General features: G+C 34.9%; 3 protein-coding genes across 3 annotated transcripts in view; all 3 read left to right on the forward strand.

The window, feature by feature from the left end:
* LOTGIDRAFT_232400 (hypothetical protein) overlaps positions 1 to 3,810 on the forward strand; it is a 7,336-nt gene extending 3,526 nt beyond the window's left edge. The window contains exon 9 of the mRNA XM_009056723.1: positions 3,525 to 3,810. Within this exon, the coding sequence (XP_009054971.1) occupies positions 3,525 to 3,551 (27 nt within the window). The 3' untranslated portion in view covers positions 3,552 to 3,810. The remainder of the gene's footprint in view (positions 1 to 3,524) is intronic.
* A 155-nt stretch (positions 3,811 to 3,965) lies between these two features.
* Positions 3,966 to 4,963, forward strand: LOTGIDRAFT_118856 (hypothetical protein; the record flags this gene model as incomplete). The annotated part of the gene is made up of 3 exons (XM_009056724.1): positions 3,966 to 4,107; positions 4,365 to 4,423; positions 4,577 to 4,963. 3 exons carry the CDS (start codon positions 3,966 to 3,968, stop codon positions 4,961 to 4,963), a joined length of 588 nt encoding a protein of 195 aa, XP_009054972.1.
* Positions 4,964 to 12,171: 7,208 nt separating this feature from the next.
* LOTGIDRAFT_161317 (hypothetical protein) lies at positions 12,172 to 16,650 on the forward strand (the record flags this gene model as incomplete). Its single annotated transcript, XM_009056725.1, has 4 exons — positions 12,172 to 12,263; positions 14,927 to 14,984; positions 15,935 to 16,151; positions 16,394 to 16,650. 4 exons carry the CDS (start codon positions 12,172 to 12,174, stop codon positions 16,648 to 16,650), a joined length of 624 nt encoding a protein of 207 aa, XP_009054973.1.
* Positions 16,651 to 17,241: the final 591 nt, after the last annotated feature.

The following is a 17,241-nucleotide window of genomic DNA, read 5'->3' on the forward strand; positions in this document are numbered from 1 at the left end:
AATGAATTCTATCATCAGGAATGGCGACAGAACTTTCTGGATGCAAATAACCCCCAGTGACAATTGGAGTTTGTATTAGAACTTTAAAGGTGGATTCCAACCAGGGTTATGGGCTCCCTCTAAAAGATTGGTGAAAAAATCAAATGTTTGACATTTTGTTGTGAAAAAGTAAAAAACATAATGATATTGTCTATTTTGATCAAAACTGAGGTCAAATTTCACATTTGAAAAAAGCCATTACCAGATTTAGATGCTTTGAAGATCAAGCACGAATTTGTGACAAACACAGCCCTGGTTCACTCGAGAACTACCCTATATTTACTTGTAGACTTGAAGGGAGATTTTGATGTATGATTTTATTTGATTTTGCTGTCTTAATTCCAAAACTTACTGCCCTTGTTTGAGACTCTTGTAGCTATAAATTGTGTTAAATGGTAAAAGCAGGTTTATCACAAAATATTGAAGGATGTTTTATTTGTATGCTTTTAAATGTGGAATTGGTAGAAGTCCCCTATATATTTAAGGGAACCCATCTTAAAGTTCTAATCACTCTAATTGTTTTAATTTTGATCTTTTCGATTTTTTCACTTTATAATTTCGATTCTTTGAGATAAGATTTTGAATTATTGTTCAAGTTGACTTCAATCCAAAATCTGAAGTTCTAAAAATGTCAGAATTAAAAAAGGTTAATGATCATTGATCCTTTTAGTAAGAAATTTAAACCATCAAGAATCTAAGATCAAAATGGGATCTTGCTAAGGTCTCTTGTAGTTGTGCAATTATATTTTGTGCGCACCCTGAAACATAACACCAGCAGTCTACACTATTGTGTGGTATTTTAAGTAATAATTTAATGTATAGTATCCTATATCAAATATACGATCAAATATCCAAGTTTTGATTCTTGTTATGTTTATTTATGTATATTGTAGAAATAGTAATGAATGGATTGGAAAGGTTTATTCTATATATATCATTGCTTTCACTGCCATTTTAGTTGTCTAAATACACTGTCTATTTTTATTATTGTTTATATGTGTCGAGCCAGAAATTCAAAAAGGGGTGTACTGTTTCAAAAATTTCAGAAAACACCATTTGTATTTTTAAGTGATACTATCAACTGTTACAACTGGATTAATAACGCTTTATGATAAATATTGTTACATGTTACATAAGAGTGATCTCGTGCTTTTTGATGTGATCAGTCATGACATTGAAACGGAAATGTGTAACTCAGTGGTCATGCTAACCCCAAAGTCATCCAAAATGACAGTTTGACTTTTTTGTTGTAAGCATATGATTCTTGGTATCAATTTCATCCCAGATTTATTTTGTATTTTTGTAAATATTGCTTTATGTGAACCAAAACTAGGGCAATAAATCAGTACAATAATCTATGAAACTTTCATAAACCCACTTCATATTTTGTCGTAGCCATGTAGCAATATAGACCCCTAAAATAACTTAACATGATTTAAAGACACAGATACGCCATTTTGGGGAACGGAATTGAGCGGGGGGATTGGGCAAAGGTGACAGCCGCAGACGTTGAACAGTAGGCCTAAATGGAAACGATTTCAATAGTAAATTTAGGGGAGAAAATCCCCTTAAAATGTCCATTAACAGTTTTATACATTGGTACGTGACAGCACTGGTCTTTCTAAATAATCCAAAATGTATACTGTGACCATGTTTTAAGTTGAACATCCGAAAAAAAGAAATGTGTTTTAAATATCACAGCTTCGTTAAGCGCATGTAACTGGATCTTCTTTTCCCCACAATTATTGACTAAATCGGTCTTTAAAAATGTTATAAAAAGAAGTCGCACCCCTGGCCTTTTTTTTAGGGATGGCTAATACAAGAATTAGAAACGAACAAGACATTGAAATTGACCCAACAATTGCATTATCTATTCGTCATTATCAAAATCATTTGAAAAGTGAGACGAGTTCGTCAAAGTTGAATTCGGTTCGAGTTTACTTTGGGCAAACCCTGGGACGTCACACAAATATAGCCAAAAGTGTTTGATTGAGGCGAATTATCTATCCTGGTTTGGTTTGTGAGCATGTCGGTGATTGGATACAATTTCTAATCTTGTTCAGATGATTGGATGTAGAAAAAAGCTCAACCAATGAAAAATTAGTTTTTAAAAATATGTCCGGATCATATTATCAAACAAACAGGATAATTCATGATATAAAAGTTTACGGGGATTTCGTCAGGTAGACACTTTATCGGCCAGTCATTTCCCACACCACTATTCCCGAGAAAATTAATGAATCATTTCAAGATGAAAAGAGAATTTCGTCGAAAATGGCAATAAATTTGACTATGACATAATTTTGTTTTAATTTTCTACCCCAACGGCTTACGTCCTATTAACAGTGACTCATTTTATGAATGAAAACGTTCCCTTTCTCACCCACACAATACCTGAGGATAGGAATTTCGTCACGAGCTTATAGCAGACGACAAAAGTATTCACACTGTAAATATACGATAGGTAAGATCCAGATTTCATTCTAATTTATTCAACTTGGTTTAAATTTGGATGTTCAAATAGCGACCGAGATAAATTTAGAAGGGCGGGACCACACGTCTCTCTGTTGGGTTAAAAGATATTTTATCAAAGTGTTCACATGTTGAAATTGTCAAGTGATTGGAATTTGAAGTATTGATATCATACATTGATAGGTAGGTAGACTTTCACATTTTCTCTTAATTCAATTTCTTACCGCATTTTACTCGTGATTAATATACCAATAGTACCAATTTCCAAAGAGTTATTTCTTTGTAAATAACATTTTCTTTCGTGTTGAAGAAATTAATTTATCTTGATTGACATGAAAATAATCATAATAATCCGTCGAGCTTGTCGTTGGAAGGCAGATGATTCTCACTCTTCTGGAAGTCCTGATGCCACTTAGCGGCTATGCTTGTCAACTCAGTGTTAGTTTTTGACATAGTAAGTAGTTTAGTTTTAATTTGGTATCTTGAATTGTTAACTCAACATCCCTTCAGGCGCGGTCTACATGGGTAATAACATAGCCTATAAAAAGTATATTGGTACATGTATATCAATTTCTAAGATAGGGCCTAGGCCTATTTAAGTCATTTTACATCTATCTATCTTTGTATAATGTAATTTAAATGAGTAGTGATTAAATGAAGACCAGTCAGATGTTAAGTTTAGCCCGGTTTTGTTGACTTTCGAGTAATATAGCACAACGTATAATAATATTATAACCTAATAATAACTGATTGTGGTCACGACTGATTAATTCACGGCGAACATAGTTGAAACATGGGCTACAGCCACGACAACAAGGTGTTTTTGGGTAGCGATCGAAGAATACAAAGACAAAACATTGACATAAAAGATGACATTTTCGGGCAGCAGACCCACTCCCCGGCCGAATTCGGCTTTCAAAATAGCACACGACCCAAGTTCTTCTCTCTCAGTGCCTTCCATTCTCGACCAGTGCTTTCTAACCAGTATTACTAATTATATTTCTTTCTTTCAGGCATATGTAATAATATTTTTCAACTGAACAATTTGGAGAGGAAAATGATGAAAGATGTGAAAGTATTTCATGAACCACGACGAGGCTAATAAATCAATTTCAATATTTGATGTAGTAGTGTTCAAAAACATATGATATTACTCATGTACCAACAATTTGTGAGTGAAAAACAGTGATCATCACATATTTTAGGGGAGCGAGGCGGAACATAGGAAGTCAATAGAGTGCAGCATTTTATTTTATAGCCTTATAAATAGTTATTGTGATTCTTATACAAATCGAACCGAAAGATAACAGCAACCGATCAAACACCTATAGATAAGTGATCTTGAAATACAATCGATAATCGAACTTACCAACTAGTAGGCCTATCAACGCAGACCAACCTTCGACAGTTATTAGAACCAATCGAACCGAAAGACAATTCTAATCGAAATCATAATGGTACTAGAAATATCCAAGAAAAGATTAAAGTGTGTAGTGGTGGGAGATGATTGGGTCGGTAAAACCAGTATGTTGATGGGGTATGCTACCAACCGATACCCTACCCAGCATGTACCTGCTGTATTCGATAACTATACAGGTGTGTATTGAATTTTTTAAACAAATGGAATGTACATGATTGTATGTAAAATAGTCTTAGATAAACAAAGATGAGATAGTAGCAATCAAATACCATGCTACGATTACGGTTCAGATTAAAAATAAAATCGCGCGAAATTCAATAAAAGCAGAAATAATAGTTGTTGCCATATTGAAACTTGAAATTAAACGGAAATTAGACATCAATTACTAGTGTTTTGTCGCTTTCGAATTAAATTTACTGAATTCTTTTTTCAGGATGTGTGAAGGTGGCAGGAAGAAAAATAGATTTAGAAATAATGGACAGCATTCAACAGGTAAAATAACTTTCAGATTCCGGAACAGCAGACATCACATAATTCTGCAAATTCATTCCATTGTTGTAAAAGCTTATGCATATTTCGATTTTTTTCCTTGTTTCTAACAATTTCTGCATGCTTTGTTTCATTTCATGTAACGATATTTTTCAGGAAAGTTGTGCCGAGTTGTGTCACAATACATTTAACGATACAGATGTGTTTGTTGTTTGTTTCTCTGTTGTACAACCAGATTCTTTGGAAAACGTTCAAAAACATTGGATACCTCATATCAAAAACATGGCACCCGAAACACCATTTGTGTTGGTCGGTACACAAGCTGATCTACGTCAAGCAGATTTTCTTCTTACTGAATTACATCAACAAGGAAAAGAATTTATAAGCCAATCCGACGCTGATGAAATGGCGCGAAATTTGGGCGCCACCTGCTACGTCGAATGTTCTCCTGGAGTTGAGAAACAAGTGCGCCAAATTTTAAATCGTGCCTTAGCAACCGTGATTCAGGAAACCATGACATCAAAACAGTGTGTTATTTTGTAAGTGTCTGGGTGATAAAATAAGTATCGTTCCTTCTTTGAATGCAGGACCTCAGGTTCTTTTATTGGTGCCTTGTCAGCCTGTTAATAATATTTGTCTTTACTTAATTGTGCCATTCTTCACGACCTAGGAAGAAAGTGCCAAATTGTGTTGAAAACAAAGTGCCTCGATGAAAACGACTTTTCAAGCAAGCCAACTGTGATAGCCTTGTGCCATAATTACCATTCCATGATCATGTACTTTCCTTTTGATACCAGTATATTAATAGTCGTCTGTATATTTCTTATGCCAACTGAAAAAGCCTTATTAACAATTTTCATTGTCATGTATTTTAAGTATGTTTGTAATCAAATCAGAACTAATCACAATTATATGTTATTTTATTTTAAGCAAATGATCAAATGATGTATAGTTTTATTACATTTCATGAAATCTCTGATTTCATTTTAATTAGAGCGTTTCATTCTTTCCACCGACTTTCTATATTTTCTGTATTCAGAAGACTATACCCCTGTAAAGTGGATTCAATAGCCTATCCTGAGCATTTGATCTGCTCGAAACGCTCATATAAAGAAATTGACCGAGATTTTGATTGCTCGTCGACGACACACCACAACGTTATTTACTTGAAGTCTTGTATACAACAAGGATTAATCACTATTTACAGGTGGATGTTGTCAATCGATTTATAATCTTTCTCAAATATGGAAGAAGGCATGTCGCAAAACCTAACTATTGAAAGGGAAAATACGATACCATAATAGTATCGCATTGCAATTTACTTTAGAATTTGAAGTGAAATACAAATTTAAGTAAACAATCTATTTTCCATGGAACTAATGTAGTTTTCTGAAGAAAAATGGTCCAGAAACGTTGCAATCTGTTAACAACGGATTCACGAGGACTTCGTTGCGCAAAATATCTAGCCATGGATTGTATGAAACGTTACGAAGAATTACAGGGAAATAGATAATGACGTGCGATCACCCCGTGTGGTCTGGTATCGAGTATAATTACACTCGGTCTTACCATTCCATTTGAGCAACTCGCTACTCATTAGCGCATTGATATTTATACAAAATATTAATTCTTACAAGAAAGGGGAGATTGTAGCTTGCTAATAATTTGATGGCGCCATTCTCTGATTAAATAAGGAAAATGGTGACCAAGAGTTACATTTTGATCAGTGATGAAAGTTTAGCGGTGAGAAAATCTTCTTTCCTTATCAAAATAGTCAACATCAGTACATACCCATATAAATGGGCACTGATTATCCGAGGAATACCAATTTGCTCGATCTAGGACAAGTTAGGCAGAATCCTTAAGAACCTAACATGAAGCGGTCTGAGGTCGATTCACAGCATCGCAACGTATTAGTTGCATTCAACATATACGCCTCGACAAATTATCCAACTTCTAACAACTGCGACCATCTTAACGGTCGAAAAAACTGAGCGCACGGCTCGATAACCAAAACAACTTTTATTCATGAGGCGGCAACTTTTCAGACATCTATTAATTCAGGTCGACTAAGTTCAACAATTGATCAGATAATCTTGCGTGCTTTCAGTTGTTAGCAGTTGTTTACAATGCAGATGTTCTCTGGGTCACCCTGGGTCCCTTTTAGTTGTTATCTTGGTAAAAGCAAGGCAAGTCAGGATCCTCGAGAAACTAAGATGTTTTCCTTATAGTGAATTAGTGAATTCATTTCCAAGAGGTTGACAACATATTTACTTTAAAACCGATAATTTCATCAGTATATTTCCATATATGGCGTCTTGGGATTAACAACTCAACAAATTTAAAGGACAGCTCATCGTCTGGGGTATATTATAGTTATCACTTTGTCTTCTTCGTTTCACGACCGCGAGAAGATTGGTGCTAGAATCACAAAGAGGCAGTGTGGGAAGGGCACAACCCTCAACGACTCCATTTTCCTTTCGGTGATAACAATTCTGTAGATTGCTGAAAAAAGCATTATTTGATTTTCAGTAGCCATACTCTGACGTAAATTGGTATTGATGACTGTACCACACAAACAATATTATCTATGTTAACGCGCTAAAGAGAATACTTACTTGATAACCTGTTCTCAGCGTGGCATCTGGTGTCTCGGAAAGAAAAAAAATGTCATGCAATATTTATGTTCCATGATTTTAACAGAAAATTCTGTGTGCTTTAGTGGCTGTTTTAGGATTAAGCCAAATCATCTGATGTACACGAATCTTTCTTTAATATAATAGGACAGTAAATTGCTTTTACTATCACTCCATTGAACTATAAAGAGATGTTAAAAATTTCGAATGCAGATGAATAAGTTGCCAGAAAATCATTTTTTCCATCTGAGAAAGTTTCAATGTGATACATTAACACCTAACCATTCATTGGCGCTCTAGTTTATATTTTAGTCTCAATAAAGCTCAGGAGATCATCGATTTCCACATTCATTAAGGCCAGAGCAAGGCTTGAAAATGGTTTCAATCTTTCAACTAGAGCAGTATGCCAATATTCATATCTCTTTCGGACTAATTTTCTCTGCGGACTAATATCAGATTACTGATGATGGTAATAAATAAAAAAGGGAGTAATTTGTACACGTTATTAATGTGTGTAATAGAGATCGCTGTAGCGGATCGATATCTATCAGTTCCAAACGCCGTTACCTAGTAACGTAATAAAAATCAATGTCAAGAATTTTCAAAGATTTGTCTCAAGAAAGAGGGAAATGAACCGATCTTCTGCACTAGAGAGTGGAATAGTGATCCTGTCACGGTGGAGCCCAAAATATACCTTTCATTACAGCAGGTAAGATTGTCTTTTTATTTCATTTCAATTAAATGTTCGATCTGCAAACTTAACACCACCAAAGTATATGAAAAGTCAAGAGTTAATTTTGTCACCAAATCAGAGCTCAGCTCATATCTGCTGGGTTTACCATATGGTGACAGTTAGAACAGGCTATTGCGTTTTCACGAATTGGTTATAACGAGTATCAGATCATTTGGTACATGCTTTCGATACGATGAATGAATGTTCCGGCGGATTCCTAAACTTTCTGGGTTTTTTTCATTACATGTATATGTATTAAGTATTTGGCCCCTTTTTGGTAAGCAGGATAACGATTTATGGGCGTTTTGTTTTCTCTCAGAACATGCCACTATGTCGAAACATCAGACATTTAGACCTTATGCCAATCAGTTTTTTTTGTGCGACATTTCTCCTCGAGAGTCCATATAGCAATTAAGTGAACTTGGTTTGTCGCTTTGTCAACTCTGCACGTCACGCCTTTCAGAGAGTCCACATAGCTAAGGAGCTATTATATGAGGACAAACAGTGCATATAAACTGATATTTAATCAGTCATCTTGAAGTGATTCGAAGTTATAAGTCTTGGCTAGTTAGTTATTAAACGACTCAAGAATTTTGAATGATCTAACCGAAGGTTTTAAATGACTTCCGTAGTTTTTCAATCAAAAAATCTACAGTGATTAATGTGGCTTCAAAGGATATGTGATGTATTTGATATCCATTACTTGCATGATTTCAAAAGATTTTCAGAATTTAATGTGGTTTTATTTTCACCCGAATTCTTTATTCATTGCGAATCATTAAGAGTACAAGTCCGAGAGCAAAACTGGTCTGTAAGAAAACCGAGAACATCTTGCCTTGATTGAGATTCGAACCTTCATCGCCTTATTTGAGATATTTGAGGTAAGCACTGGCACTGACATCGTAATCGTTCCTACCTTCAGATTGAGGATTCGAACCAGAGATAAAACAACCTTCACAAAAGTAATAGTATATCACAAAAGTAATAGTATGAGGTTTTGTGAGTTTACTTGTAATAAATAATGAACATGAAATAAAAGCCATTCTGAGAATGCCATGGCTATTTTGAAGTTGGCATTCAAATTAATGAAAAAGTTTTCAGTAAAATTCATTTTAACGACGAAATTGCGAACATTGCAGTTGTGAAATTCTTGTATTACGAAATAATAGGCCTACACGACGTGCTTGTTGGTATGTGGCAATTTGATAATGTAGTTGTCACAGTTAGTAGATAGGCAAAACCGCTTCTATTTTATCTGACCATGTCTGACAAGTGAAAATTAACACATTGAGATTGATTCTGTTGTATATCATCTTCAATTCACTATATTGTTAAGGTATTACGAATTTCGTCTCATACCTTGACTTTTGTAGCCACTATTCTTGTATCACAAATTGCAGCGATTTGTCAAATACCTCGACAGAAAGACAGACTTTCTGACGAATGATCTAATTAGCTGTATTCACAAGCATACAATCCAATCAAAATTACTGCATTTACAAACTTCCGTGATACAAGAACACTGGCTATTGTAGTCAAGGTATAAGACGTATGGTAATACCTTGGCCATTGTGAATATTATGTTGGTATACAGATTAGAATATATTCTACCCCATACCAACACAGACCAATGCTTCTCAACCTCCTCGGAAGAGTTTTTGCAAATCTGTTCCTCTCCGAAATAAATCAGTCACACGAAAAATATATTCAAAGATTAACCATGAATGGATACAAAATCATAATAGTCGAGATAGTTCAATGTTTGCCTTGGGCGGATATTCGTTCACGATTTTCTGTATTTCCGCAGTGAATGACGTCAATTGTCTCTTATTTCCTCTCCGGTCTGACGATTCCTCCCCATCCCCCTGGCAATAATTTCTACCAATGGTCCAATTCCTCCCTTGTTGAAGCACTGACATAGACTGCTTTTCTTTAAAGTTTTGATAGTTAAGAAAGTGTAAAAATCTCTGATCTCTGATCAATATCTAGAAGAATATCAAGCTGTCGACATCATTGTGAATCTTCCTGTTCATCGTCTGACGACTCAATCATAGCTAATCTTGTTTATTATACCGAGATGATCTTGATCATTAATCTAATTATTTTAAGGCGATGTAGTCTTACTGGCTGGGTCCGACTAAAAGCTCAAACAAGAGCAGCCAAGCGCAAACAATGAAACCATATAAACAGCATAACAGAAAGCGCAAACATCTTAACTAGAAAACAAACCGCAAACAAAGCGCTGATTGCTTAACCAGCTGCTTAATCGCCAAAAGTCGTTGAGATATTTGATGATCAATATCAGGTTTAAGTTCCAAAATGACTGTTTGAATAAATGTTCGACCTAAGATTTGTCTTCAATTGTAATGAGTTAAGGTGCGGGCACACAAGCGGTCTTGGTTGGAGATTTTTGTCTCCGACTCGAATCTTGAGTAAAATCTCGCGTGTGCCCGTACTTCCATGGCAAGATTATCGTGTCGCCGACAAGAGTTTGATAATTATCTCCGATAGTTTTATCGTCTGCAAGACAGATCGTCATCATCCAATCTTAATCCCTTTCCTTTCCATTGCACGTGATTATCGACAAGGTGGAAAATGACCAACTGGATATTTTTGTCTCTTAGTATGCCCGTTCCAGCCGTTGAAACTCAAGACAAGACTCTAATCGGAGACAAAAATCAAAGAAAAAATAAATCTGCTTCCAACAGTGGTGACTTATAACCGTGTCTATAAATTATGTATATATATTGTTTTGTATATTATATATATGTCTGTTGTGTATTATGTGCCTGATGGGTCATTGACTCAAATGGAATAAAGAATTGAATGTCGATGATTAATTTTAGATTTCAGACATCAACGTGTACTAATTAATATTATAATTAATAATATTAATTAGCATGAGGTATTGATCATCTTCTCTGTATAGGATTTTAAATGGAATATAAACCGAAAGGAAATTAAAATGATATGAATAAATTAAGAATAGTAATAGTATAGCTGCATGTCAAGCTGGTTGGTTGGTAGATGACAAATTAACGTTCGCTTCCAGCGGATTCTGATGTCGCAAACTAGGTAGTTGTTGGTGGATGTCAAGCTATTACGATGTGGCGTAGAGAAGATTTCATTAAAGTTTGTAAATGCGGTAATTTGATTTGATTGTATGCTACCGATCACAGCCAATCAGGGTCGTTGACAGAAAGCCTGTTAAGCTTAAGCCATAATTTTTTTTATGTCGCATGCCCTGATTGGCTATATTTTCTAGCGTTCAATCCAATCAAATTGCTGCATTCCGTGATACAAGAGCCCAGTGAAATCAAGGTATAAGCCGCAGTTTGTAATAGCTTGACAAGATGATGTCTATAAATACAGGTCATGCTGATCCTTCTGAGACACCTTGTGTAGTGTCACTCTGGCTCTGATTTGAAAACTCACTGTCAGAGAATCCGAATAACTAATAATGGATTAGCATAATGGATTAGCAATTCAGAAAAACTCGAAAATAAATCTAATTTTTATTCTCTTTTAGAATTTGACATTTCAGTATAAAAGACAGCTCAATTTGCGATAAAATAGAAAAGCGTTAAACAACTATGTAGTACAGTATTCATTGATTTAGAATTAATAACATCAACAATTTTAACTCCCGATGTAGATTAATTGTCTTTGATAGAACAGAAATAGATGCTTCATGCTTTTAACTGTTTAATTTTAGAAAATTATCCTTCACACAAATTAGAGTTAGTTCTTGTATAGTTGGTATTTTTAGTTAATTGCTTCTTTAAAACACGTTGAAAACAACACTTTCTAGTGGTAATATTGGACAATAAACAATATAAGTTTTCTAAAATAAGCCAATCACGGAAATAGAAAACGATTAGCTGAGCTATGAACGGTTATTGAGTCATGCAAGTACAGAATTGTAATGGAAATTTTAAGATTAAAAATATGCCTAATTTTTGCCCTTGCTTAATATAGCAAAATCTTCATGAGAACACCAGATTGGGCTAATGAACAGACAATGACATTTTGCCAGAACAGCAAATCAATTTTCTATTTCTATCTGTGTCTAGCAACCACAGCGTCTGTTTATTGTTCAATCTGATTGTCTTATTGCCCTTGGTCGTCTGATCAGGAAGGAAATACAAGAAAAGGGGGTCTACGATTAAAATTGACGTCATTCACCTTGGATATACAGACAATCGTGAACGGACATTCGACCCAAAGCCATTCATTCATGGTAAATCCTTGAATACATTTTTCGAGAAAAATACGTAATAGATACGAGTAATAGATCTGGAAGAACTCTTTCTGGAGGAAAGATATCGCTGAGGTTAGGAAGCATTGATTAACTATATTGGTTCATTCTCTTTAAGACAAAAATGTCATTACATAGGTTGCGCTTTGATACTGATTTAAATTGTCAGAGACGAGAATTTCGTAATAAAAAAAAAACGTTTAGGAGAGAATTGTGGTATTTCGTGTTAGAATGAGTCTGTAACTTTGATATTTTATTTCCAATGAATCTAACAAAGATAATTTGTCAATTTGTTTGTGTCATAAATCAGTGTTTGTAATTTTCGTAGCAAGTAGCGGAAGGCGTGAAGTAAGCTGATAATATTTCTAAATTACAGCTTTGGCACAATACAAGAGCGAAAAAAATCCATTTAATAAGCACCCATTGGCACAATAAGGTTCCAATGTTTCATTTTCTTAATAGAAAAAAATACATCCAATTCGCCCATACGATTTGAGATAATTGGGCATAGCCCGTCGTTTCAATAACTCAGTAAGATAATGAACAGAACGCCATTAGATTAACCCAATAAAGTATACTACAAAATGGCTTTAAAACTCAATAAAGTTTACTACATTATGGCTTTAAAAACCCAATAAAGTTTACTAAAAAATGGCTTTAAGCTCCAATTTCTTTTTAAACTGTCGTGAATGAAAAATGAAATGTCCTTGAAAGTAAACGGTATTGATAAAGGAAGCAATTATGAGTTCCAACATGGAGTATTACATAAGATTGGAAGTGAATTACTTGTCCCTCGGTTTAAATTACTAGTCCCCAGATTCATTGTAAATACTTACAAACAATAGGCCTGACAGTCTAATTCGCTCTTGAACAAAAGGTCACTCCATCGAGAGTTCTCATTTCATGAATTGAAATATTAAATTCTTTAGATGGTGTCACCTTCACATTTTTCTTTGTATGGAATGGATCTATAGCATACCAAACTATCAAGCTAGCATCTTCACAATGATAATATATTGCGAAATTCGTCTCATACCTTTACTACAATAGCCACCTTCCTTGTATCACGAAATTCGATATTTGATTGGATTGTACGCTAGCGAATATAGCCAATCCGACCCCTCGACATAGGGACTGTAAACATCTTGTCTGTTGGCTGTAATCGCTAACAATCCACTCATATAGCTACATTGACAAACCTCCATGATACAAGAAAAGTGGCTATTGCAGTCAAAGTATGAGACGAAGTTCGTAATAGCATGACTTTGTGAAGATGACTAGACGTACAATGATTATAATGTTATCTGTGATCAGAGCATGCCAAGCTATCGATTACAATCAAACAAGTTTCTAGTTACAACGGTAGTTTTCTGTGTTCAGAATCGAACTAGAACATTCAAACTATCGTCCTCAACTAGCTAGTACATGGTACTATACTAGTTTTATGTAGTCAGAATAGACTACAACATGTCAAACTATTGCTTCCAATCGTTATTTGGGCCATAACAATCTATTGTATCCGTCCAATTAGCAAGCTGATCGCTTGGCAAATATCACTGTCAGTTTTCTGTGGTCTTGCAGTTTTTCGGCTTTTGAATCATTGTTAGCCGTTGTAAACGAATGGCGAACTGGATTATCGAGTTAACTTTGATTAACCTTAGGAGGCTAATCCGGTGTCAAAGAGTGACAATTGAATAGGTTGATATTGTTTTTGTTATTCGGAGTCATAGATCAGATAAAAGGACATGTGCCAACTATTGTCTGTATACTGCCACTCATCGTTGTGCTCATACACGCAGCAAGAAACACACTAGGATAAAAGAGCAGTACCCCACCCGAACTTTGGAAGATCGTGTGTCTGAATTATTCCGGATAGTTGGAACATTTTCTTTTATTTCTTCGCGGGAAAAGTGTTTTCTGAAAATATGGAAGTAATGGTTTGTTAATGTTTATTTTTTTAAACTTTCTTTTTTTTACAATGTACAACCCAATACAAATAACTGCAGCTACAAACTTTCGTAATATTTTAGTCAAGATATTAGACACAGTTCGTAATGGCTTGACATAGTAAAGATATTTATCGGGTCACTTAATACTTAACTTAAGTTACACCTTTCCTACTTTCGATTATTGCCAATTAAAATACTGGAAAACTTGATTAGATCACAACATCATGAATAAAGTTCATTGGATCTACAGGAACAACAGACATTTAATTGGAAAGGTCAAAATGTAAGCTCCAATAACCCAAAACACTTTCAGACCATCTTTCTTGCCTCAGTTAGTGATTTACACGAATTTCAGTCTAAAAAGAAACATGTCCTGACTAGGTGTTATGAAAACAGAGAGGATCGATTTTAACAAGGGAAAAGATGCCATGAAAATATATTTCGACCATGGAAACATTATTTGGTTAAATAATGTGATAATGTTTTGACCTTTAAAATAACCTCAAAGAGTTCCTGAAAGGTGTTTAACTAGTATTGACAGCCCACAGTTACTTAAACGTAATAGACACAATGTATGCAATGGGGTTGACTGGCCCGGCTTTGTCTCCCATCCGAGTTCTAATGTCTTATCATTATTAAATGCTTGTTGCTGCCCCTATTTGACAATTTCGTGAATCCTCCGTCTACTGATTCATAAAAAGCGAGTGAATGAGTTCTATTTTGAAGCTACGCATTGGAATACTTCTAATTTTTAAATCGTTCATCATTACACGGAATTTTGCATTATTGGCTGCTGATGTGTTCTATCACATGAAAAGATGACTGCATCTCTTCAACTACTGGACGACATGAAATCTGATCATAAAGTGTGTCTATTAACCATATTGATCAGTCTCATTATAAAAACCGGATAAATATATTTTTCTCCAGGCGGACAGATTCTAAAATAGGGAAATTAACCGGTCGGCGATCCTGGTTGAGTATAGAAGTCAGTTCAAAACATAAATTGCCTTCAGGTCTTATTGCTTGATAGACATGAATGACATGGAGTTCTTATTATGTCTAACCGATATTTTACTTCTGACCTTACTGAAAGGCGTGAATAGTCTGTCTTAAAAACAATTAGTTTTATTAGTATTTAATGAAACTAGTATTTTGAAACTCTTCACTACCGGAAGCCAGTCTAAGATATTTTTTTTTACGACTTACTACCGAGAGAATATCGCACAACAGGCCTAAACTATCTTAAGAATATGGACAGCACTATACTTGACACTAGAGTTCAAGATTTGCTGAATTCTGAATTAAAATCTTCATTCAGATTCTGCCACAATTCAACACAACTACAATTTAGACCATTGCCACTCTCTACTTGTTATTTGCTTGCATTTCTAATTATAGTATGATGGTACCATAATAACCGCTTTCGAGTTTGAAGTGGTGAGATTTTGTTCAATTTATTTCAGAAGAACCAGATGTCAGATTTATATCCTTAGATGTGATACGGATAGTTCAATTCTTATTATCTTTCAAAGCGAAAGCGAATATTTTGGTGACTGCCAAACAGGGAGCTCTACATAATTATTCAGGTCCAAAATGTTGAATATCGAATTAAGACTTGTCAGAATTGTGCAATTACATGGCTGCTGACTTGGTCAAATAGATGATGTCAGTCCCTGTTTAAACTTGGTCTTTATGTAACTATCTAATGATATTCGATCTCTGAGAATCAGACAAAATTCCCTCATTTCAAATCCTTTGAATAATTAAGTCTGGGCAAGAGAAAATCGTTAATTTACATTATCGCCGAATTACATTTTCCATTCGCCATGTTTATTTTTTACTGCTGATAATCACATCTTCTCGTTTCTATGACAACGCTGAAGAAAGACAAACTCTTCAAATTCTTGTTATTGATAGTTCTCTGTTTTATTTCAGACCAAGAAAGATGTCGGATTTAATACCCCGATTCCTATGACTACACTAAATTCAACCTCGACGGAAGTGATCTCACAAGGCCAGTCATTACTATGGATACCATATGTTGTCATAGCGACGGTGTTTTTAGGATTCCTTGGTGTACATTTCTGGTGCTACCACAGAAAGAATCAAGAAAAACTTAGCCGGAAGTTGGACGAGAAGCGAGTGAAAGCCGGTTTGTTTGAAAAACGCAGGATGGAAAACTCAGTGGACAGTCTGCAAACGGTAAACGCCAACTGTAACGTAGTTAATGAAGTCGGAAATGCGACCAAAAACAAAGTTCCGGTTACCAAAAACAGTATGAGTCTCCCTGTCGTCAATAGTTATACTAATGATTCTTTGCAATCTAATTACCACACATTTTCACGCAGTGGTACATAAGTGCTTCCATTTATTTTATTCAAATATCGTTTTCAGAAATCTTCGGTGAAGTCAGAAATTCCGATTTACGTCAAAAAAGATGTGTGTGTGCGGAAATAATTAAGGTTGAATCAAAAGATATAAATAAATACAACGGTCAACATTCTCGGAATTCGAACGCAATATCTGTTATCAACTGTGATGTGATTCATTCTCCGTCGTGCGAAGTATTTTATCTGTTGTATATGGCGGACCCAGATTGTCAACACGTGCATAATCGTTTTTTAAGTTCAGCATTACAACGCCTAAGGTAGAAAACATTTGAACGAGTCAGTGATTTCTCGTTTCGTTTTAACCATTCCAACATTTTAATGTGTCGTAAAACAAATCTATCTGAAACGAAACTTAAAAACTACCGAGTCGAGCTTTAACAACAAAACAGACGTTGCAATCTCCAATGCCCTGAAGAATTGTCATAGAACAAATTAGTAATTGTTTGGATTTGTAATAGTTTACAAGTGGTAGCTTACTTCATCTTCATCTTCCATGCCCTCAATAATTGTCTAGGTCATCCTGGATAATAATGAATGATTTATTATTAAACAATTTTATTATAAAATAAAAGATGATCAAGTTCACGATATCAGTTTCGTGTAGGGAACAGCGTTTAGTGAAATCGGTGGTTTTTGTTGTCTTAGGGTGCTGGACCTCGTTGTCAGAAACATTGTATCCTTAAAACTTTCTACATTGCATTACTTATATTGCTGGAACCTAATTTTCGAAAACTCAAAACCATTAAAATAGTATAACGTTATGTTTAAATTAAGTTAATTGGTGATCCTTTAACTGATTTACAATGTGATTTAAACTTATAAAAATAATATTCAAGACAATATGTCTGTTAT

Source organism: Lottia gigantea, assembly GCF_000327385.1.
Source record: "Lottia gigantea unplaced genomic scaffold LOTGIsca_29, whole genome shotgun sequence".
In the NCBI taxonomy this organism is placed as follows: domain Eukaryota; kingdom Metazoa; phylum Mollusca; class Gastropoda; family Lottiidae; genus Lottia; species Lottia gigantea.